At 44.6% G+C, this 25,516-nt stretch overlaps 1 protein-coding gene across 1 annotated transcript in view; it reads left to right on the top strand.

The window, feature by feature from the left end:
* Positions 1–7,555: 7,555 nt before the first annotated feature.
* The window catches only part of KLF9 (KLF transcription factor 9), a 29,763-nt gene continuing 11,802 nt past the window's right edge, over positions 7,556–25,516 (top strand). Inside the window, exon 1 of the mRNA XM_079996164.1 lies at positions 7,556–8,601. Within this exon, the coding sequence (XP_079852290.1) occupies positions 8,073–8,601 (529 nt within the window). The 5' untranslated portion in view covers positions 7,556–8,072. The remainder of the gene's footprint in view (positions 8,602–25,516) is intronic.

Below are 25,516 nucleotides of genomic sequence, written 5' to 3'. Positions count from 1 at the left end.
CAACCAGAGGTACCACTGTACTTCTGCTTCATTGACTATGCAAAAGCCTTTGAATGCATGGACCACAGCAAACTATGGCAAATTCTTAAAGAAATGGGAGTGCCTGATCACCTCATCTGTCTCCTGATAAATCTCTATATGAGACAAGAAGCAATAGTTAGCTGGGTATGGAACAACTGATTGGTTCAAAATTGGGAAAGGAGTATGACAAGGCTGTATATTGTCTCCCTGCTTATTCAACTTATATGCAGAATACAGCATGGGAAAGGCTGGACTGGATGAATCCCAAGCTGGAATTAAGAGTGCCAGAAGAAATATCAACAACCTCAGATATGCAGATGACACAACCTTGATGGTAGAAAGTGAGGAATTAAAGAACCTCTTAATGAGGGTGAAAGAGGAGAGCGCAATATATGGTCTGAAACTCAACATCAAAAAACCGAAGATCAGGCCACTGGGCCCATCACCTCCTGGCAAATAGAAGGGGAAGAAATGGAAGTAGTGACAGATTTTACCTTCTTTGGCTCCGTGATCACGGCAGATGGTGACAGCAGTCACAAAATTAAAAAACGCCTGCTTCTTGGGAGAAAAGTGATGATAAACCTAGGTAGCATCTCAAAAAGCCTTGTCGAAAAAGATCCATGTACTGAAAGCTCTGGTTTCCCCAGTAGTGATGTATGGAAGTGAGAGCTGGACCACAAAGAAGGCTGACCGCCGGAAAATTTATGCTTTTGAATTGTGGTGCTGGAGGAGACTCTTGAGAGTCCCATGGACTGCAAGAAGATCAGACCTCTCCATTCTGAAGGAAATCAGCCCTGAGTGCTCACTGGAAGGACAGATTCTGAAGCTGAGGCTCAAATACTTTGGCCACCTCATGAGAAGAGAAGACTCTCTGGAAAGAAAACCTCTGATGTTGGGTAAGATTGAGGGCACAAGGAGAAGGGAATGACAGAAGACGAGATGGTTGGACAGTGTTATTATAGAAGCGACCAACATGAATTTGATGAAACTCCAGGAGGCATTGGAAGACAGGAGTGCCTGGCGTGCTCTGGTCCACAGGGTCACGAGGAGTTGGACATGACTAATCAACTAAACAACAAAGCACAAAAATATGCAATAGTTCTAGACTCCATGAGGACCAGAAACAAAAAAACAAGCACTCAGTCTCTATTGATTCTAGAATAATATGTCATGTGTACATAGCCTGATGGAGACTAGCTCTTTCCAAAGGCCACACAGCCTAGAAACTCCCCATGTTGAGTTGATGAAGTGAAATATGGAAATATCCTTTAGTCAGAGTAGAAACTACCAGAGCAAGGTCCAAGTTTATTGGTGTAACTTTGTTAGCTGGAACATGTTCTGTAATATATATTTTTAATGTGATTTTCTTAGCTGAAACTATGAGCTGTCTGTATTACTAAGGCACTTGCTACATTGCTATTTAAACACAATTGGATGCATTCTGAACTCAGATTCCTCTGACCTATTTTGAATGCTCTGAAACCTAGACTACCTTTCATCACACTAAAGCCAATGGATCCTAGAAAGCATTTGAAACAGAAAGCTGTCTTTTTTCTGATTAATAATAAATACAGTGCAAAGTATGCATGCAGTTATAGCTAAATGATTTAAAGGTCAAGCAAAAAAAAAAACCTAGGCCCAAAAGTAGCAAAGCTCTTGATACTTAGAATTTTTTAAACACTTTTCCTTGTCGCTGGCTAAATCTAGCCGGAGTAGTCGTATCTGCCCACCAATAACTTGATACCTCTTCACCAATAAGCATCTTGAACTGTCACTGAAGGTTCAGACTGAAAGACCTTGCACACACTCAGAACACCATAGAAGTCCCTTGTGATAATGTGGTTTTTACATATTCTTTAGCATTGCTGAAATATCAGTGTTAAAACTGTGTAAAATTTCAGAACATAAATATATCAGATTATTACAATTTCACCATCCACTATGAAAGGAAATTTCAGACCAACATCAGTTTTATCCAATATTTCAAAAGCCTGTTGTCAGAAAATAAAAACACATTTTAGATATTCTGCATTTATTTTATGATTCAGCCCTTGTTGAATAAGTAATGAAAGCAAAATCAACCAAGAGAACCATATACAATAACAGTTCATTTAATTTTTCAAACTTTTCAGTCTGAATAGATAAGGATCATATCACTTCTGAAAAGTTGTCAGGATTCAGTTTAGTACATCCTACATAGCTATTATAAGGTGTCATAAAGGCTGCAATCCAATGCCATTTACCTAGAAGTTAGTCCCACTGAATCCAATGGGAGTTACTTCTGAGTAGCCATGCATAGACTTGCACTGTAATACTTTGATATACAATATTTAATATTTATACATTAGTTTCAGTTCCAAACTGTTGGATATATTATGTCTTAATCTCCTAAATAAGACAATACTCTCACAGTCACTCTCCTTTGGAACTTATCTTGAAAGTGGGCTTAACAGTCTTGAGCAATAGGGCAAGCAACACTCATCCTAGATAATTTTACATTAACCAATTCTCCATTGGATGATATTCAATTATGGCATTTTGCTTGCACAAAAGGACTTCCCCTTTCTCTCCTTCCCTCTTCGGTCCCCCCTCCAGGTCATATGCTCTGGAGAGTTGGGGGGGGACACTAAAGAACTGATGGGGGGCAGAGGGGAAGAAGAAGGAGAGGACCTGCTACATACGCTGGTACAACATTGGATCTCATCCATATATTCTTTAGTTCATTCTTTAATTTTATGTCATTTGGATTTTTCTAATTCTTGACATGTTAGTTTATCCATGTCTCATTTCAGCCCTTCTGTTTTTTAAAATAATTGGCTCAACTTATGCTCTCTGTTTAGAAATATATCTTTATTTCTTTGTTACTCTTTTGATACTGAATAATGAATCCTTTTCCTATTCAATTTAGGAGTCTGTAACTAACTTTTATTTACATTTTTCTTTACTTTTACTTCCTCCTCCTCCTCCTGATGCCTAGCATACTTGCCAACTGGTTGAATGGATTTCTTTCAGCACTGAAGAAATCCTGTAAACCTTTTTATTTTATATATACCCGATTACATTCCCTTATATCTTTTATCTTTGATTGTCTTCCCTTATATCTTTCTTCTTTCCTTCTTCTTCCTCTTCATTTTGTGTGGCCAATGAGATCTGGACAGAGTTTTTTGTAACTAGTATTTATTGTTTGCTTGCTTGGTTTCCTGAAACTACAGATTCTTGAAGCCTATAGAAGAGCGTACAGGGATGGAAAAGTCAGGAGGTTTTGCTCCTAGCACCACAGATGCAAGAATTGAAAAGTCCAGGAGTTTCTTCTATCCTTTGGCATGGTAAAGGAAGCAGGAAGAAAATGAATGTTTGCGTTACATGACACTGCCTTCTTATCTCTCTGAACTCCAACATATTTTGCTGAAAGACTAAGAAGAGGTCAAACTGTCAGAGAGGCACTGTGAGATGGGCCTGTGAATTCACGGGGCAAGTCCATTGTATTTCAGGCTCCACTACCCCATCTATAAAGGTTGCTGGGAAGATACATAAAACAGGAAATGCATCTGCACTAACCTCAGGTATAGATTGCTCTGTACATCTAAATGAATGAAGGGGAAAGCTGTTAACTCTCTCTTGGTTCACATTTATCTGGAACTTGCTTATATGTTATAAGAATAAAGAATGTTCTTTTCCCTTCCCTCCCATTTACTCTCACCGTGTCCCTGCCTTTATTCAAGAATGGCACTCTGACCTGAATGCTGATCTGTTTGTCACTCCTTTACCCTAAGGTCACTATAGTCCTCTTTTTTGTCCCTCCACTAGAGGCAGCTTATGGTTTGTTTTCTTCATTCTGGTCAGTAGCCATCTCAAAGTCCTTTCATGACTTGAACTTCATCTCAAGCAAAAGCTGTTGGTTGTGCTCAGTGTCTACACAAGAGACTTTGCCACAACGGGAGACCCGTCCATTAGTTAACTGATTAGCTAATAAGCACCTGTGACAGCAAAGCCAGACCAGCATCTGGAGATGCAGTCCCTCAGAATTCCACCAGAGGGCTGGAGCCTCTCTCTGATTTGCTCTCAAGACAGCCAGTCAGAGGGAGGCGGAGCCAGCACTTTCGGAGGGAAAGTAAAAGAAGCCATTTCTGAGGGACAGACTTAGATAGGGCTTGATTTGAGATGAGACATTGGGCTCAGGTTGAGAGATAGGGATCAGGAGAGGTTTGTCTGAGGGAGAACTGGTTCTGTTTTGAGTGGAACATCCATTCTGAGGAGAACATCTAAAGCCAGAGAAAAGAGCCTCTCAGCTTAGATAGGAAGACCCAGTTGAGGGTCTTGGGAAAGTAAAGAAGGATTTAAACTGGAGGGTTGAGTCTGAGGCAGGAGAGGAAGAAACTGTGGGAAGACACTCTTATTCTTGGGTCTCCTTCCAGTCAGGAGGCCAGAGATCTCCTGGGAAAAGATGACCCTCAAACCAATAACAAGGGCTGTGGGGACCCCCTGGGTCTGTTATACTAACTGGGATACCTCAAGAGCGAGATTGTTAAAAGAGAGGGGAACCGAGGAAAAGTGGCCCTCACTCGGGAACCAAATTGCTAATCTGTGAAGGAAGCTGTGCAGCATCAAAAGTCTTTAACTAACACCTCTCATAACTAAGTAAAGGAACAAGAAACTGAGTTAAGCATTTTACCACCTATTCTGAAAACCTGAGCATCTACCTGAAGTGTAACAACTGATTTTTAGCAACTGAAGTTTAAGAAAAGATGTGCACATACTACTGTGTTTAAGCCTGTGACATCCTTGTATTTAGTTTAAGTGATAAGTTACCTTTTACTTGAAAGAACAAATTGCCTGGCCCAACTTTGTTTCACAAACTTCTCTCTGTAAATAAAACTCTTCTTGTTTGTTTGTTCAGCTTCTGCCTAAGACTCTGAATCACTAAGGTAAATTGTAGAAATGTAATTGGTGTACTGTGAGGTAGGTCCACTATATTTAATTGGGGGCAGTCAGCGGAGTGAATCCGCTCATTGGGATAGAAAATCTACCTGCTTCACTAGCCAGTTTGGAAATGTTACTAGGACTTGACAATGGTTATTATAATGAACAACTGAATGCATTACATAATCAAATTACTCATTTTTAAATGTTTTGACATGATTGTCTGGAACTCTGGGAACTTTAGTTCCATAATAGAGCTAAGGATCTCTGTCTAGGAATTGTCAATACAACAAGACAAAATTTAACAGCGATAAATGCAAAGGTTTGCATTTAGGTACAAAGAATCAATGGTACAAAAAAAAGAAAAGAAAAGATGGGGGAGACCTGGCTTGGCAGCAGTACTAGCGAAAATAATGTAAGTGTCTTAGAAGATCACAGGCTGAACAAGAGCCAGCAGTGTGATGTGATGCTACAGTAACAGAAACATAGTGCCCAGATCACGGGGTTGTAATAGGATCTGCACAGTTGTCTAAAGTACACTGTCTAGTTCTGGACACCACATTAAGAAGGGCATTAAGAAATGGAGTGTGAACAAAGAGGATGATCAGGTTGGTGAGGGATTTTGGAAACCAAGTCCTTTAAAGAATGATTGAAAGAGCTGTATATGTTTAGCCTGGAAAAGAGAATATTAAGAAGCGACATGGTAGTGGTTTTCAAATATCTGAAGGACCTTTATGGAGTAGATGGAGCAGACATGTTCTCTCTTGCTCCAGCAGGCAGGACTAGAACCAATGAGTGAAAGTTAAAAGGAAGCAGATTTTAGTTAAGCATAAGAGAAACCTCTAATGGCCACAGCTGTTTGACAGGAGAACAGACTGCCTCAGGAGGTGGTAGGTTCTTATCTCACTGGAGATGTTTAAAAAGAGGCTGAAAGGCCACATGTCACTGATTCTGCTCCTGCATTGCCAATTCTGCACTGAGTAGAACTTGGACTAGATGACTTTTTAAGCCAATTCTGATTCCATCATATATCCCTTGTTGCTGTTGACAGTTTTATAAATGGATTCCAGGAGGAAATGTGGCCACCTCAATTCATCCCATCTTTAGATGAATGACTTTAGGCCATTTGTTACCAGAAATCCCACAACTTAATTTGATCAACATTTTCACCCACTACGTTTAAGTTAATTTTCCAACTTTGGGCACATGCTACTTATCTGTATCTAAAAGACTTGTCCATTCAAGAAAAAAGGACTTCTTGTTGCTGTGTATGACACACACATTTTATCACCACCATTTCACAACCCTTTATGCACATCCAATGACACAAGAATGCACCTAGGTGGGTTCCCTGAATGGTAAGCTTGCAGAAGCTAAGCAGGTCTGGATGTGATCATCACCGTAATGGGAGACTGCCTACAAACCACATGCAAGATACCTAGAGTTCCTTGATGGAAGAAAGGGAAGAAAATCAATAATAAAGCATGGGGAAGGTCTTAAAATGGTTCTCATGGCACATATATCAGTGGTGCTACATTGTTTCATTCATGAATGCCATTGCCTTGGAGGCAGGGCCTTCGCCTTGGGAAGATTTTATGGATGTCCTCGCAGAAGATGTTATTGGCTTTGGCAGTGTATTCCTGTGCAATTGTGTGGCCTACTCCCACAGTTCCGTGAGGTATCTTGCCCAGGCAATGACCTATGTGGAGAAGAAATATTAATTGTCCACTAGGCATGAACTGGTTCTTTCCCTACCTGTTGCATCATTTTCGAAGTGGTTTTGTGCAGTGACTTCATGAAGGCAGGGAGCACCTATTTCCACAAGGATGCCCTGAGCAAATACCTTGGGAGTAAGGTAGATTTTGTTTTTAACCAGAGACTTGAAGGCCTACCACGTAATCTAATAAAATACTCATTCCACACACCATCTGTGGGAACGCCAGGAACAGGCTTTTGCTCGTGCTTACATAATCCCCCCCCCCTCCCCGCCAAGCCTACTCTCTGAAGTTTGCCTTTGCTCCCACCTCTCTAGTTTACAAGGGAGAACTGCTCGGCTTGTATTTTTGATTGGCGGAGCCGCGGCGAGTGACATCAATCCCATCACTTTCGATTGGCCCGCTGGTTGCTGGGACTAGAAGGACTTGGGGTGGGCCAGTTAACCCCATCTCTGCCGAAAGTGCAAACTTCGGAGCTCTTGCGCAGGGCGCGGGGCAGGACGGGGGAGAGCTGCCCCGGGAGGGAAACGGGGCCGAAGCGGGCGCAGCGCGGCGGCGCCGAGGGGGGGGGGCGAGCCGGGGGGAGGGAGAGCCCCGCCCCGCCCCCCAGGCCGGCGCGGGCGAGAGCGGCGCGCGTCGCCCTTTTAAGCGGGGTGTGCGCGCCTCGGGAGCAGCACGCGGCTTGGCGAGCGGAGGCCGGGATTGGCCGCGGCGCGGGCTGGCGGTCCCGCCTCCCCTGCCAAAAGGCCTTCTGAGTGGCAGCGCGAGAAGGTAAACAGAGTGGGCTCGCTCTGGCGGCCGCCCGGGTGCTGCGGGCGGGGCGGAGGCGGCGGCGGAGGCGGCGGCGGAGGCGCTGCTGCCGCGGGATGGGCTTGGGCGAAGCGGGCGCCGAGCGAGACGCGGCCGGAGCAGCGCGGAGCGGCGGGCGGGAGGCGCGCAGCGGCTGACGGGGAGCTGCCTCTCTCTCCGGCGGGAGGAGGCGCGAGAGCCCGCGAGCGGGCGGGGAAACACCCCTCGGTGCTACTGGAATTACTTGAAATCGCCACTTGTGACACTGTTCTGGCGAGGAGGCAGCAGCCGCCGCCGCCGCCGCCGCCGCCAGGATCGCAGCCCAGCCCGCGCTCCCTCCCGGAGTTGGCCGGCGTCGAGGGCGCGAGGGCGGCCAGGTCAAAAGGTGGGGCTGGCGGCGCTTCTCCCTCTTTCTCCGGGGGGCGGCGGTCACGGATGGTGGTGGTTATGTAAACGCCGAGGCGCGGAAGTGGATCCTTCGGCGTGAGCGCCTCCGCCCGCGATCTGCAGCCTGAAGGCAGCGCCCGGAGCCGCCCGGAGAGCGCAGCCCCCAGCGCCCCCTCGCCTCGCTCGCCTTCGCCCCTCCGCCTCTCCCCGGGGGAAGCGTGGCCCCTCGGCGCCCGCAGGATGTCCGCGGTGGCGTACATGGACTTCGTGGCTGCCCAGTGCCTGGTGTCCATCTCCAACCGCTCCGCGGCCCAGCCCGACGTGACCCGGGAAGCGGAGCTGCTGAAGATGCCCGAGGAAGAGGAGGACGAGGCCGCCGCCGCCGCCGCCCTGACCAAGGAGATGAACGACCCCCGCGACGCCTGGAAGGATTATTGCACTTTGGTGACCATTGCCAAAAGCTTGTTGGACCTGAACAAGTACCGAGCCCTGCCGACCCCCTCCATCTGCAGCGACAGCGTGGAGAGCCCCGACGAGGACGCGGGGTCCGACAGCGACGTGACCACCGAGTCCGGCTCCAGCCCGTCGCACAGCCCCGCCGAGGGGCAGGAGGCGGGCGGCGGCTCCGACCCGCTCTCGCTGCTGCGCGGCGCCGCGCCCGCCAAAGGGAAGCTGGCCGCCGAAAAGAGACACAAGTGCCCCTACAGCGGCTGCGGCAAGGTCTACGGCAAGTCGTCCCACCTGAAAGCCCACTACCGAGTGCACACAGGTTAGTGGGGCGGGGGTCGGGGTCCGGGGGGGGTCGGGGCTGAAGCTGTTTACAGAAATGCTTCCGTTACATAAAGGCAAGCAGGGCTCTCTTCTCGCTGCCGCTGCTGCTGCTTTGCCTTTAAAAAAAAGATGTCGGTTGTCCTCGTTTGAACCCTCTTAAAGATGCGGCGGTGATTTTCGCTCTCTGGGCTTCCCGGCCCGTTTCCGCCTTCGCGGCGCTCAGAGAGCAGCCGGGCTTCGTTTGGGTACAGGGTGTCGATGCAAACGGCACGTCAAGGCGGTGGGTGGGTGGGTGGGTGGGTGGGTGGGAGAGCAAAGGGTGTTTTCACGGGCTTGTCAGGCTCCGGAGCCTCGGGTTTCCCCCTCCCCTCTTGCTTAGGTGTGCTTACACTGAGAAGCTCAGGCCAGCAGAGGAGCTGTTTAGTCCAAAAATGCTTCTTTGAGGATGGAAGGAATGCAAAGGCTGGGAGAGGGAGACAGAGAGGCATGCACTGCTAGAGCTTCTAAGGGATGCATCTGATTTCATGATGACTCTTTGCTTCTTGCCAGGGCATCTCTCCAGGGGTCTGCCTGCAGATCTTGTATTGTGTTGTCTAGAATTATATTTCAGTGAAGTAAAATAGAGAATGGCAAGCTAACTTCATTCCTCCTCAGCTGTTTCCTCAAATAGCATATTTTCTAGAGCTGCATTTGCTTGGGCCTCCATGGCACATCTTGGTTCCACAGAACTCACTGGGCGTGGCCTGGTTTTGGCAGTTGTGGATTGATGAAGTCCTTTCTGAACTCTTGTGAAAAGACGCATGGGTGATCCTGATGTTCACTGCATTTTCATGTATGATTGACTGGGCAGAGAAAGGGATAAGAGTGTGAAGTCCTTGTCTTTGGAAACTTTCCCATCTATCTTTTGAAATGACTTTCAGTTTTCATTTAATCCTCAATAATACAGTAGCCATCTTCATTTGAGGCATTTAAATGAAGACATGTTGCTTGACTGCCTGATGTCTTAGGTATTAGAATCAGCAGTTGAGTGTGTCTTCAGTAAATGTTACTTCTAGGAGAATGCTTACTGTTTTATTCCCAGTTTAGAACCCAACCCACTGTAAGGGTCACACCCTCAGCTACTGAACACAGCTGGTTTTTCATTGCAGTATTCAATGTGCATTGCCAAAAGAAAAATGAATTGCTTCACAGGTGCATGTTTAAGTAAAGCTTTTGTGGAAGACCAAGTGATTGGTGAATGTCACTTTTTCCAGCAAAGGACATGTTATCCATTTGTGTGTGCACATGTGTTGGCAGCTTCTAATAATGGTATGATAGCACACAGGGCTATGTTTTTCTGTGGTATGGCAGTGGCAGAACATGGCTCTTTCATAGTTATGTGGTTACACATTTGGACTCAAGTCCTAAGAAAATGGGTGTCTATATTTTTAGTCTTAGACATGGGTGTACCCTACATTCAACTGGTACTTGCCTTGGCAGTGTCTATAGACTGGGAGAGAAGGGAAGTAAATGCTGAATTCACAACCCTAATTATCCATAAAACAGGGTATTTTGTGCCCTGAGTTGGATGATATAGCAGTTTTGCAGCATGTTAACCTAGTAATCTAAAAAGGTGTCTGTTTTAGCAATTAAATTCTAATTCTAAATTCTAAAAGCTGTGTTTTTAGATTTTAAGGTTTGGCTGAGAGCACTGCATGATGCATACAATCTGCATGGCTTTTTAAAAGTTGAAGCTGGCCTGATAAGGGGAGAGACTGAGTGAGGCAAGAGAGAAACTCATGTTGCTCAATATTAGCATTTTTCTTGTAGATTATTTTCCCACCACAACTTCCCCCCTTAAAAGCCAACTGGAAGAGGAAGAGATCTTTGTTTTAGGAACTGACACAAGACCAGTAGTGCTGCAAACATCTGTGTACTAAAGTATCTTTCTCCTGGAGGGAGTGGCAGAATGTGGATTCTGGCTGAACTCCCCGCTGAAGTGTCTTTCTGGCCTAGTTCTGTCTGCAGTGGGAGGGAGTCCCAGTGCCGCTTTCCTGCTGACAGAACTGGCATCGTATGCAGTTCAGAACGGAAGATGAACAGGAAAAGGAGGGTCGTGTGTCACTCAGCAGTGATTCCTGTGGTTAAAACACAGAACATAAGAAAGAAAAGAGCAAGAGCAACACCAGCCAGTTTCCTTAGTAGAGCAGGAGTTCCAGTTAATTTGTGAATGTACAGAAGTCCATCACCTGAGGCTGTCCCACTAGCTTTTGGTGCCCATGCTGAACCAGTCACATCAGAGTTGGATTGGATTGGATTTATGTGCTTTTGGCAATTAAAATGTTTCAGTTATCATATTATTTTGCAAAGTATGGATTTAATAGATTTGGTTTGAAATGTGTACTGGATTGAAATTCTCCCCGATCCCTACCTGCCACTGGTTTATGTTCTACCGATAATGACATCTGCTCAATGGTCTGCAAGTTAGGAATGCAAATTACTTGCGTTATTAATTGACCTGCTAGGTGTGTACATACATGCACTTATGTACATACATTTATGTACATACACTTATGTACATACATTATGTACATACATACATTCAAACTTATGTTCTACTTCCCACCAAGGATTTTGTTCTCTGCCTTTTACTAGCTGGAAAAGTGTTATGGGTGAGAAATAATAAACTCTATGCTCTGTTTTGCTCTTTGAAATTCATTTGTATCACTGAGTTATTTACAGCTAGTAATAGCTTGTAGTGGTTAAATATCCCTACCCCATACAAAGTTATTCCTTTTGCTAGTAAATCCCCCACATTTTCTAGTGTAAAGTTGAATTATTTTTATTTATGGTGGTGGGGGGGGAGACAATACCATTGTATTAATGAGAAAATCAAAGGAGCCTTGTTTAAAGGTTTAAGTCTGTGTCCTTAGCATACAAGACACTTGGACTCTACATTTGAGTGTAAAGCTTGCTTGCCTGATTAAAACCCCACGAGGCCCATGGCATATACTGTGTGTTCCGTAGCTATATGGTGGCATTTCCTCAATGGTACCTGCCTGCCCCCACTCCATGGGCTGGCTCCCATTGGACATTGGGGATCTCTTTTTTAAAAAAGCACACTTCTGCTTTTATTACGTACAACTTTTAATGTATACTTAAATAGGCCCTTTTCTTCATTGGAACTTGCTTTCTGGGCCATCGAATCCACTTTCCCATGCAGCCTTTCACAGCCACTGTGTAAAGAAGGTGCAGGTAAACCCTTGGCTGCTCCATTGTCTTACATTTTTAATGCATGCGCTCACATTTTATTCTGAAGAACGGTGTCAGAATCCTGCTCAATCCCCCTTTCAAGTAAAATGTTTTTTCAGTGAGTTTTTATTCATTATACAGTGCAAAACTACAGGTGTCATAGCAGTCTGTACCGTAGCTTATGAGGCAGCTGTACCGAGCAACTTACCAGAGCACAGGGCATACTATTCTAGTTGAAGGGGCTTCCTCAAATTTAGGGTGTATCTGCTCCATGTCCAAGTGGGAGGGGGGCCTGGAGGCACTTGCATGGTCCTTGTGGACACTGTGGACATTTTGCACCTGGCTTTCAACCACCTGCGATCAAGGAAAGATTCCAGGGTGCCAGGATGGCAACTGACATCTCCACCACCTGGCAGCAAGTGCCTGGCAATCATTGGATCTGGACTGTTCTCTCACATTAATACTCCATCCTGTAGAATTCTATCAGTTATATTTTATCTGCACATTCAGAATGAATTTCTGGAGCCAAAATGCTTTTTCTGTGCAGTCTGAACAGGAGCAGTTGCCATTAAGAAAAAATATCGGAATAGGCCAATATATATGTGGAATGTGACTTTTCCTCTTTGAGTTCTCAAAGCTCTTAACTGAGCTCAGGTTGTCATCTGAACTGGCCAGATATTTAACTGAGAATCAATCACAGTCAGCCCATCATTTGAAGAATAAGACTTGAGAGCCATATTGCCCCCAAATGGCAACTAGACATTCTATTTGGGGACTGTAACCTTGGTTTAAGGAGCCATTAAGAGTTTCTAACCCTGCTTTGGGGGATCTGCATCAGTGTAACCCTAACCATGCTGAAAATCTCTCTGAAAGTTGTGGAAGGTCATAGTGTGTGAGTTAAGGTGAAAGAGTTTAAAAAAAAGCATTTATGGGTCTGTAAACCATGATAATCACAGCTGTCTCCCAAACAGGCTCTTTCTCCCTTCTGGGGTCAGAAGTACATCTTGCTTTGAGGGCTGCATGTGACATAACAAAGGAACAATCAAAGCCCCAAATCGCAAAGTTAGCAATGGATATGAACTTCATGGTAAAACTGTGGAATAACAAGTAATTGAGAAGTTCAATACGTGTCATTTGGATCTCAATACAGATAATGGTTTCCTATCCTTCTACTAGTATTTAAACTTATACAACTACCTTGGCAAATCCTTAAATAATTTAAATTATAATTGAATTATTACTGGTGGTACTCTTTGATGTCATTGCCACTCAATCCCCAGTGCAGCTATCATCAGCCTCTGGCAGCCTGGTAGTGCCAGTGGCGTAGCGTGGGGGTGCAGGGGGGACCAGCCGCACCGGGCGCAACATTTGGGGGGGCGCGCTCGCACTCGCAGCTCTCTGCCCCTACCTGGCTCACTCTCTCTCACTGCAGTGCTGGCTGTCCGAATCCAATCCGAGCTGCCAGGTCACCTCCCACTGTGGAGGGGGGGGGGTGCCAGGCATGCGTTGCGGTGCGGAGCGGAGAGAGAGCGAGGGAGGGAGGAACTATCTGGGGGAGGGACAGTGCAGCAGCCGCCCACACCCGACCAGCCCAGGCAGCAGCAAGAAGAAGCTGGCAGCGGCAGCAGGTTAGGGGTTAGGGGCGCAAATTACTTGCCTTGCCCCGGGTTAGGGGGCGCAAATTACTTGCCTTGCCCCGGGTGCTGACAACCCACGCTACGCCGCTGGGTAGTGCTCAGGGATGTTGCAGTCCAGCAGCGTCTAGAAAGCCTCACAGCTACCTCTCTGGATGTTGATTACATGTGTGCCATTTGAGGTCTCCATGTAAGTTTCTCGTTTCTAGCATACACACTAAAAACAAGCAAACATTGGTATCTTTTTAATAGAACTTTGGATCTAAATCCATGATGGTAATTAAATTCAAAGTGCTGCAGTTATTATGGATAAGATGGAAGTTACATGTGGTTTCAACATCTATCCTGTGTTTGAGAGAAAGTTCTCACAATAAGTTGTGTCTTCCACATCAGAAGTCCCAACCTTCCCCTATTATTCACTCACAGGGAGAAATGCAGTGTGTGAATGGATGGATCGAGGATATGCTCTTGTGAACACAATGCCTACTTGAGGGGACTGGCGCGACAGTAAGGATTTCTCTTTGCAAGAATCCTTTTATTTTTAAAACTCTTATGCTAGTGAAAATACTGTGTAAATAGTGAAATGCATTATATTTGACTCTAATACTATATTGATAATGCCTGATTAAATGGCAAGATCAGTTTCTATTACTCACAAACTTTGTTTTCTAATGTTCATTTCCTCTTCATCTCAAGTATAAAACACACATATTGTATCCTAAGGGGGATAAAATGCATATTGAAGAGGAAAGCAGTGAGCAATAAGAGTCAGAGTTACTCATAAGCTTCATTCTTTCACACCAAAATTGGTAACTATAATTGCCACAAATGGACATTCTGAAAATGCCAGCATTAATGATTTATTGCTCCATGTTGTCCCTTTGTAGAAAAGAGCATGTTCTGTATTTGTTTGTGCTTTCTAGAAAATGAAGTACATTACTTTTCCGTAGTACTGTATAATATTCACATTATTTGTTTATTTATATCTATATAGATAATATACAGATACACACACACACACACACACAAATACCCCTCTCTATATTTTAACTTTCAAAAACACCAAATTTAAAAACACCAAAAGAAACTCAATGCAGCTAACAAATCAAAACATTACACAACTTTTAAAGCACATCTTGCAGTTCCTGTTCCTTGGCACAGTCCTGAAACCAAACTGTTAACATCATGAACTAACCACAATAATAATTTCTAAAATAGCCATCAAATTAAAGCAGTGTTAACTGTAAACCATCTAAAAGCTTATACACACACACACACACATACACACACACACAGAGAGAGAGAAACGAAAGGCACACATCCCACCTCCCCTTCCCTCCACCCCCCAGTTGTACAGCTTTCATACCAATCTCGACATACGACTAAATACCTGGTGACCCCCCTTCCACCCTTTTCCTGGTGTCTCCTCCCCCCCATCGCGTATTCAAAATTTTTAATCTTCGAATATCTTCTTCTGTTAAATTCTATTAACTCCTATTCTGCTGGATTTACTCAAGACCTGCTAGGTGGTATTTACTTGTTTATACTGGTTCTTAAAATATTCAATAAACATCTTCTAATCATCCTTATATTCTTTATCATCTTTTTCTCTTACCCTGTTCGTTATGCTTGCCAATTCAGCCTATTCAAACATTTTAAACTGCCGCTCTTCCTTGGTGGGTACTGTATTTGTTCCCACCTTTGTACCAATAAGATTCTAGCAGCAGTGGTGGCATATAATAATATTTTTTTGATTTGATTTTTAGGGACTTCTGTTGTTACCATTCCCAAAGGAATGCCTCGGGCTTTGGGGGGAATTTTTTTTTTAATATCTTTTTTAATGTATTGTAAATTACTTCCCAGAATTCCCTGATTACTTTACAGGACCACCACATGTGGGAAAAGGATCCCTCTACTTCATTGCATTTACCTTTTTCTTTTTTCAACATTTTCACTAGTTTGGCAGGTGTTAAATAGTATGTTCTTGCTGGCTGACTAAAACAATAAGGTGATGGGACCTGACATATCTCAGTTGGCAAAGTGTTCCACAGGCTGGGCATCGGAAAAAGCCCTGCCAGCAAGTTAACATCAGTCGTATTTCATGGGGTCAAGGGATCTGGAGATGATGACCAGAACATATGGAAGAAGGCAAGTATTTGCTGAACTGAACTGCCATCCCAAGACTGCAATGGCTTTGGAAATCAAGTTAAGATTCTAATATCTGGACCTTCCATTTTCCAATTGCTTGCAAAGAGCACATTCCCTAATATTTCAAAATATTTGACTCATATAATATGTAGACTGGCTCCTATAATATGTAAACTGTTAATGCCTAGGAATGTTTGGGATCAGCCAATGTCACCCTGCACTTTCTGAACCAGAACAGCAATCTGCAGCATATTTATTGCATCTTGCAAAGTCAGTGGGTTATGGTTCTCTTTTTTAACCATACAAAAAGGAAAGAAAAATGGTTACAGTGTTCTCAATTCTGTAAATCAGTAAAAACAAAGAAAGAAGCAAGTTTGAAGCTTTTGAAAACAGCAAGCATATTAAGTATATCAATTTTCTAAAAAATGGAAACATCTTGCCATCTTGAAATTTGTGGTTTTTAATACAGGAGACTCTTGACTCCTTGTATAGATTACAGAATGCAGCTGTGCAGCAACAGAAATGTCTCACAGGGACAGATAGATACCTAACCCAAATGCTGTATCCACGCTTGAGTAATCCAGAGACCTTGTCCTCCATTCTTGCTGCTTGGCTGTCCTGCACTGTTCAAATTACCTTTGTTTCTTCCAAGTAAGAAAAACAATTTTGCTAAAGTTGAGATATTGGTGCTAAAGTCTATGAATCTACTGTTTTGTGTCTCAGTGGCTTCTCTGGTCTCATCACTCTTCTTTATGGGCCATGTTTTCCTAGCAAGCAGATAGCATGCCTCTAGAAATGCACATACTGTGGATCTAAATGCATTTTCTTCTCACCAGCATCAGTATCTTTGTGGCTTCCTAACAAGCTGACTATTTATCACATATACGAAGGAAAATGATGCTTTGCAGATCTGCTGCCAGCTGGCCATGAAGTATCCAGATCCTTGTAAACCTCAGGATTCAGTGAGAGTGGAATTCTTAATCTTGAGTCTTTGGAACTGGGTGTTCAGACTCTGTTGCCCAGCCAGGAATCATTTCCTTGGGATAATCCATGCCAGAAGAAGAATGAAGGAGTAGCATGGCCAGTGCCCAAACATTGGGGGATAACAGCAGCATTCTGGAACAAGGAAGAAATCCTGATCTGGACACATTCCTATACTTCTCACCCATCCATTGAGACTTCAGTCATTTCTGGGCAATTTGGATACATCTCTGGCTAAGATTGACAAGAACTGCATAGCCTTGTGCTGATGCAAGCTGGTGGGCAGGTGCTTGGACAGCGCAAGAGCTCAGAAGACCCTAAGCACTCTGGGAAGAAAGCAGGAATGCCACACATTCCAGAGGCCTTGGGAGACAAAGAGGAATGCAAGGTATTTCAGAGTGTTTTCTTTGTATTGTTTGTGGTAACTGGATTTTTGAGTTTGGGGATTGTGGTGACATTCATTAATTCTTCCTATACCCCTTTTATTTATGGGGTGAATGCAACCTTTCTAAGAGCTCCGTTTTTCCTTTCTTAGTTTTCACTTTATCTGTTTAAAAGCTGCCTCAGGCTGATGTGCAACAGTAAATGGAAGCACAGTAAATCATCTGCAGGATCCCGGTGTTCTCTTTGCAACTGTGGGCATCCAGAGGCCCCTGAGGAGCCCACCCTAAGGTTTCAAAGGACACCCACCCACAGCTGTTTGCTGAAGCACTGAGGTTCCATTTAGCTATCACAGATAATAGTTGTAGCATGTAGCATGCTGAGTTCTATAAGTTGGTTGTGTTGCAGGAAATACTACTTTTCTTTTCTTTTCTTTCCTGCCCTGAACCTATTGCCAATCAGTGATACATCACGGTAACCCATAGTAAATAGTTACCTTGAATGCACAGATTGCTCCCACTTCACTACTCCTTGCTAGTGAGTGGGAGCAACAAACAGTAATACAGGATTTAGTTTGATATTCCAACTGGGGGTTGTGTTTTTTTTGCTCCAAACAAGCCACTTTGCAAAGTCAAGGTGTGTCGTTGACTTACCAATTGTGGTTTGTATGAGCAAAACAAACCACAATCCATGGTGCATCTGTAATGTTAAATCAAGGGTTGTGGTTTGTTGCTGCCCATTGGCAGGGAGCAGCAATTTGCACATTCACAGTAAATCATTAATTTTTGGGTGAGCCTGTGTTTCTAGTATTATGAAAGGGAGAGAAAGTTCTCTGTATTTTCTTCAAACTAGTCACTTTTTAAAAATTGCCTACCATGCATGCTCCAATTCATCTTTTTTATAAAAGAGCTCCAAATGCTTTAGCCCTTTTTGTGGTGCAAATTAGAAATGTAACCTGTATCCCAAATGTGATTGCACCTTAAAGGTAAAGGTAAAGGTACCCCTGCCCGTATGGGCCAGTCTTGACAGACTCTGGGGTTGTGCGCCCATCTCACTCAAGAGGCCGAGGGCCAGCGCTGTCCAGAGACACTTCCGGGTCACGTGGCCAGCGTGACATTGCTGCTCTGGCGAGCCAGAGCCGCACACGGAAACGCCGTTTACCTTCCCGCCAGTAAGCGGTCCCTATTTATCTACTTGCACCCGGGGGTGCTTTCGAACTGCTAGGTTGGCAGGCGCTGGGACCGAGCAGCGGGAGCGCACCCCGCCGCGGGGATTCGAACTGCTGACCTTTTGATCGGCAAGCCCTAGGCGCTGAGGCTTTTACCCACAGTGCCACCCGCGTCCCTTGCACCTTAGATGTCTGTAAAAGCTTTATGATACATGTTTTGTTTTCATTTCCTTTTCAATCCGTATCCCAATGACTCATAACATTAAGGCTGCAGCTGGGGACAAGGATATAGAGAAGCATACACTTGCCTTCCATATGTGTATCTGGTCCTTCACCCCTCCCAAGTGGCAGGCGCCCTCCTTATCCCTGAAACTGCTCTTTAAATTCCCCCAAGTTCCAAAAGGGGTATATATGTGTGAGGGATGCACATTTCAAAGGGAAATGCACCCCACCTCTCTTTTTTGAGCTTGAAAGAAGCTCTTGGGTCTTAAGGTACATGGGTGTAGCCAGGATATTTGTTGGGGGGCAGGCCTTTTATTAGGGGGGCAGAACCTCAGTTTGTTATGTATTTTTATTGAATTTTATTTATTTAGGGGGCAGCTGCCCCCATGCCCCCCCTTGGCTATGCCCATGGCCCTGGGCCACCTCTGAAGAGGGAACTCCACAAAGGAAGGGAGGAGAGCATGTTCAGAATGTGGGCATGCACTCTCCATGGATCTGACCAGTGAGCCAGGTTTGGGATTCAGATTAGGGTCTCTGGATTTGGGATTTAGGTGGGCATTGGCTTGTTCCCGATGCTGTCAAACCTATGTGGCTACGCAGTGTCACCGGCTATCATTCCTATCAATTAAGATGGGCTGGGGAGCGGCTTCCCCAATTTCATTTGAGAGAGCTGGGAGTGGGAGCCAGGCCTTTTCAGAAGCCCCTACACTTCCATATAATTTCTGCTCCAGTGATAGCTGCAGATGCCCAACCCTCTTTTAGTTCAGAAAGTTATTAGCATTCTGGAGGAATATTTTAATTCTTAATTTTACTGCTGGTTAAATATTATATGCTGAAGGAGACTCTTGGGAGTCCCATGGACTGCAAGAAGATCAAACCTATCCATTCTGAAGGAAATCAGCCCTGAGTGCTCACTGGAAGGACAGATTGTGAAGCCGAGGCTCCAAGACTTTGGCCACCTCATGAGAAGAGAAGACTCCCTGGAAAAGACCCTGATGTTGGGAAAGATGGAGGGCACAAGAAGGGGACGACAGAGGACGAGATGGTTGGATAGTGTTCTTGAAGCTACCAGCATGAGTTTGACTAAACTGTGGGAGGCAGTAGAAGACAGGCGTGCCTGGCATGCTCTGGTCCATGGGGTCACGAAGAGTCGGACACGACTAAATGACTAAACAACAACAACAAATATTATAAACACCCAAACACAATTTTTAAAATGTAGTTGGCACTCTTTCTCAGGTAGTTGAAGACCAGCAGCAAAGACTTGAGCCAAAGCAAGGCCACTGAGAAACAAGTGGGAGATGCCAGAGGCAATACCTTTTTTAAAACACAAAAGGGACCAGCCTTCCTCCCTACCACCCCTCCCTTAAAAAAGAGAGCCCAATGAGGACTTAGTCGCCTCCAGGAGCCATAAAATATTGAGTGTCAGTTTGAAAAGCGAAATGGACTAAGAGAGGGAAAGGGGCTGAGCTGGCCGGCTGGAGCCCCATCGAGGGCAAGGCTGGTTGCTGGGAGCCTGAGAAGAGCAGCTCCCCCATTAAAGGGAGAGGAAGCAGGCCAGCATTTTGTTTTAGGTCTCATGTGGGGGATCTAGCTATCAGTGCTTGATTGTAACTTCTATATTTACCTCTTGGACTTTTTTGTAAGTAAAACGGCCTATTTGGCAGCATAATAAGTTTAAAGCACTGCTTTATGCGCAGTGCACTTTTTAAATGGCCAAGGTATGGAAGCAAGGAGTATCAGCTGTCCGGAGGATTTGGTTTTAACCCCCTTTTCTTTATCTCTGTGCCCTTAGAGTGCACTACTGTAATAAAATGAATGTTGCGTAGTATACTCCGACCACGTGGACGCATCACAGCATTTGCCAGACCAGCCATTTGTTTGCAGGGATTCTGTGTCTGGACTTCACTTTAATTTACAGGCCTCCCTCCAGCTGATCTACTGAAACTGTTGCCAAGTAGGCAGATTCAAGGCCAGCCAGCCAACTGCAGGATAGTAAAGTACATGCAAGACAAACAACTGACCTTCTTCGGCAGTAATTTACCTCAGGCCACTGGCATAATCTCTGTAAGTTTTAGGAACAGCAGTGTTCCATCGCTGCAAGTTTGTGAGTACAGTATGGCTAATTCTTGCTCTGCCCCTAGGGAACATTATACTCTAGGGTCTGGATGTGTTTGGTTTCCATCCATAGAAGTAGAGCTCTGTAGCTCTGTTTTTTATTTTCTTCCAGAGCAGGGCTAAGACAACATGGAGCTTTCCAGGTGTCGCTGAGCTCCAGTACCCAGCATCTCTGACCATCGGCCATGTTGCTTGGGTCTGGCAAGAGCTGGAGTCCAAGGCCATCTGGAGAGCCACACATTCCCCCATCTGTGCTCTATCTTGAGCTCTTGGTCAACAGTGTTTCCTGGCAAAATTCAGGACCGTTGTTAACTTGCTCCCTGTCTTCCGCTCCCCATTTCTGTTTCCACATAGGACCCATTTTCCCTCTGCAGAAGCTGAACTCTCAGAGCAACTGACACCTTGCTTACCAAGCTGATATGTGCAAGAAGGTGAATGCAAGTTGTTTTATTTTATTGGATTTTCTGCTACTCTGTGGGCACTATTAATAATCCTGTTAACTGCCTCCATTTCTCATCCTAGAAACCACTGTTATACCAGAAACGGTTTGGAAGGGAAGCTGAATACCTGGGCACTTGTCATAATGAGAAGCAAAGGTTGACTGTGATGGCTAAATACCTGAGCAAGTTCAGTAGAATGAAATAGAAAACTCTACACTTAAATCTTCAGAGAATATGGCAGGAAAAGTTTGGCAGACTTCTACATTCATGAAGGCATCTAGATAAGCTTTCTTGTATAAGCTAGAGGAAAGCAATGTGTTGCCAGAATCTATCCAACATTGTATCTAAAAGAGGTGTCAGCAGCAGGCATTTCACAGGACTCTAATGAAAACAGATGCACTTTTACCTCCTGACACTGGTGTGGATGTAGGATTCACCACCTCCCTAGAAATTCACGCAGGTACAGAATGGTCATTGGGCTGCTGCATCCTGTCTGTTTGTGCTTTCTCATGGCTTTCCTTTCTTCTCAAGGAGCAAAGAGTGAACTTCCCAGGAAGTAAATATGGTAGCTCCTGGTTTTTGCACCTGACCCATGTAATCGTATTTTTCTAAATAAATTTTTTTTTGTACTGGTCATCTCTGTGAATCTGTTACAGATACTGCTCTACTACATCATATCTCAAAACTCATATTGCTAATACATTTGTCTTTTGAAATTATCCTTCTGCCACTTCACATGAAAACCACCATTGTTAAACATATAAATGGTCACTAACACCAGGCACCACCCACCCTGGTTTCTGACCTCCCTCAGCAATGTTATTCTCTCCACCTACCATTTCCGTAGAATGAAGATGTCCTTATTAATAATGGCTTATTTCATATTTGCAGAAATATTTCTGTTTACTACATTTCCACATGGCACTACTAGAGTATCTAGGCATATTTTCTTGGACCTTCAAAGTCTGTCGTAATAGTTGTTTTCACAGATTTGCAGAGGGAAACAGACATATGAGACTGACAATTACTAATACCGTGGTACCTTGGTTTTCGACCATCTTGGAAGTCTAACGTTTTGGTTTTCAAACGCCCAAAACCCAGAAGTAACTGCTTTGGTTTTTGAACGCTTTTCAGAAGTCAAGCGTGCTATGTGGCTTCCATATTGAGTTTCCTGGAAGTAAATGCTTCGGTTTTCGAACGTTTTGGAAGTCAAACAGTCTTCCGGAACAGATTATGTTCGAAAACCAAGGCACCACTGTACTTGATATTTAACCAGTACCAGTGCCCCATGTAGCACAATGAATACAGTTCTTTCCATGGGATTTGTATAAATCCATTCTTTTTGTATAGATATCCTTTGTACTGTGAGCTGAGGTTGGGCTTTTCCATTATGGTTTCCCTGCCCTCAGTAATCTGTTGCTCGGATGGGACTCTGAAGTCTTTAGGTGGTGAGAAAAAGGGTTATTTTGTGAAGAAGAGGGAGGAGAAATCCAAAGGGCAGGGAAAGGAAGGCAATGTGTTTCCTTTGGCATTAGGGAATAGTGGTCCTCGGAGGCATGACATTTTCATGCCGTGTGCACTTAGCCCACCATGAGTCCAGTGAACTTGCAGGTGCCTGGAATGCCCTGCTGTTTTGGGAAAAATCAGTGCCTAGCAGTGTCCATCCACTAACTCAGTTTGTTCTGTAGGGAAGGGATGGGGAAAGCTGTGGCCCTCCAGATGTTTGACTCCAAGCATGGCCAGCCTGCCCAATGGTCAGGGATGAAGAGAGTTATTGTCCAATAACATTCCTGTGTGGGAAATACAACCACTTCCCGCTGTACAGTGGTACCTCGGGTTACATACGCTTCAGGTTACATACGCTTCAGGTTACAGACTCCGCTAACCCAGAAATAGTACCTCGGGTTAAGAACTTTGCTTCAGGATGAGAACAGAAATCGTGCTCCGGCGGCGCAGCAGCAGCAGGAGGCCCAATTAACTAAAGTGGTGCTTCAGGTTAAGAACAGTTTCACGTTAAGAACAGACCTCCGGAACGAATTAAGTACTTAACTTGAGGTACCACTGTACTCTGCTTATCTTTTTTAACTACCATCCAACAGTTGCTAGCAGGTCAATGAGGACTTAGGAAGAGAAGGGTAGTTTATTTGCTTTGTGTTTCAGAGAATCCTGCTAATCATAAAGAAGAGTACAGAAAATCCCCACAGCTCACATCCATTTTCCGTTAGCTGCTGTCTATGAAAGCAGCTGTGAAGACCCATTTTATAAGCACCACAACAGAGTCGGAACTTGGATCATAGTATTTTCCTGGCGGTGGAGTTTGGTTAATACATGTGGGTTATGCAGAGTACATTCTGACAGAGCGAATGCCCTGAGCCCTTGACGATTTCCAGCCCATTGCTCACCTTGGTTCTCTCCACTGCCCCCCCACCCAAGGTATGTGTTATTTCACCTGTCTGCATAAGCAGGAGTCAGGGTAAACCTGACACAGACATCTTTCATTACGAGAAAAGTCTGCCATTCTTTCTTTAAAATAATATTGTGCTTCATTCTTGGATTCAGTTCGTCAGGGACATAATATTACTCTTCCCTCGAGCACAGCATAATGCGGGCTTACTTATTCTAGCAGAGGGCTTGTCGCACACCCCATTCTGTCTAGCAAAATTTAGTCTTGGAGTTGTCCATAGAAAGTCAAGTGCCCAGAATTCAAAGGACATCTGCCTAAGGGCATTGTGTGCCCAGTCCTTGTTATTTTCCTTTGAAAGTGACCAGAAACCATGTGCTGCCTTCTGTTCATTCAGTAGAACTCCCTCCCAGATGAGATTAGACAGGGACCTTCCTTCTGGACTTTGGGCATATGACTAAGGTAGTGTTTGGTTTTATGATATTTTCTGTTGTTTTATTGTTCCATTTTCTGTGGAATGTTTTTATGTATACTGTTAAGAAATGTGGTATATAAATGTCTTAAATAAATTGAAATTGAAATAAATGGTATTTGGGAGGCATTTTGATTGTTGACTCTCAGGGAAGAAGAGCTTAAAATAAACTGATGGCTATTCCCCCCCCCCCCCCCCATGCAGCAGTTAGTGGAAAGTGGCTGCAATCCTGCACCTACTGAGCTGGAAGTTATCAAGACTTGACTCAGTGGACTTACTTCTGAGTAGGCACATATAGAGAGGATTGTGCTGTCATTTTGTAGGCGGGTGGAGTGCTTTGTAAGTGGTCCTAGTGGTGACAAATGAAATGCTCAGAATCTGGTTTCTGAACATGTGCTGAAACAGGGTATTGGATATCCATTGGAGCTTGTCTGAGTGGCCTGCCCAGTGAATGCTCTCTCAGTAATACAAATGGCGTTCCAGATCCGTGCAAGCTGTCACTATTTTTTGCTTCATCTGTTTGACTCCCAGGTTGGGCCCAAGTGTGGATACGGCTCCACAATATGCCTCTCAATACTTTGCCTTGGTTAGGTCAGCAGAAGAGAGGACTTGGATAGCAGAAATGTTCTGAGGTATCCCCAGGAGACCACATTATGATGCTGTTTGAGAACACTTTAAAAAAAAACATGCTTCTGCCTATAATAGTTGTCTGGCCACATAATGAGATGCCTTAGTTTTCGCCTTGATTTGTTAGCTGCTTCTGAAGCTACCAGTTCATCTTTTATAATCTTCTTCTTCTACTTCTTCAGCGATCACTTGTAGCTGAGTAAGATTAAGATTGTCGTCCATAAACATGGTTTTAACAGTGAGTCCGTAAGTGACCGTGGAGGCCAATTCTGGACCCACATGTCTTTCCACAGTGGGTTCCTGGGCAGGAGTTGATCACGGTGTGGATTTGCCAAGCGTGCCTTTCTCTTATCATGTTTCTCCTTTGCGTCCTGAGTTCGAGTGTCTTCAAAGTCCATGACACCTTTGGTAAAGGCTGTTCTCCAACTGGAGCACTTGCAGGCCAGTGTTTCCCCCTGTTCTCATCTTTTATAATACTACCATTATGAAATAATGGGAGGAATTCAACATCACATGCAGGTGATCGTTCTGTCTAGGCAAGCGTTTTAAATTTCCAAATGGAGCAACCCCTCCTCTTTCCCTGCACACTGTTCTGGGGGTGCTCTGCCCCCCAATCCAATTGCAGGGAAAGGAGGGGGGAAGCCCCATTGCACAAGTAAGTGGGGGCCCTTGCACAGGGCTCCTGCTGATGGGACTCATGTGTTGAATCCCGCCCAATGATTAGACAATCATTCTCCTATTTCTAAGCCCTCAGAGATGCCTCATGGGGTATGAAGTTTAGATCCTTCCATATCTATTAATGTTGTGGTTTTTTGTCTTTTACCAGGTCTCCTAGCCTGCCAGTACATATTTGCATGGACACGCCTAACTATATTTCTCTTTAGCATGGATCAATATTAGTGAGTTTGCACCAGTGAGTCAGCACCATTGCTGCAACTGTGATATTTATTTCTAAATTAATAAAAGCTGAAGGGTGATAGCATGCCCATTGAGCAGCAAAAGCTGCTTTGTGGCCACTCCAGAAACACAGGGGGTGGTGGTGGGAAGGGTTAATGAAGCATTCCCAGGCAGGTGCTCCCACATTCTTAAC

The sequence above is a fragment of the Podarcis cretensis genome (genome assembly GCF_951804945.1).
Source record: "Podarcis cretensis genome assembly, chromosome: 11".
NCBI classification, from domain to species: Eukaryota; Metazoa; Chordata; class Lepidosauria; order Squamata; family Lacertidae; genus Podarcis; species Podarcis cretensis.
The sequence above is the reverse complement of the archived record's forward strand: the minus strand, read 5'-3'. Positions and strand labels throughout refer to the sequence as shown.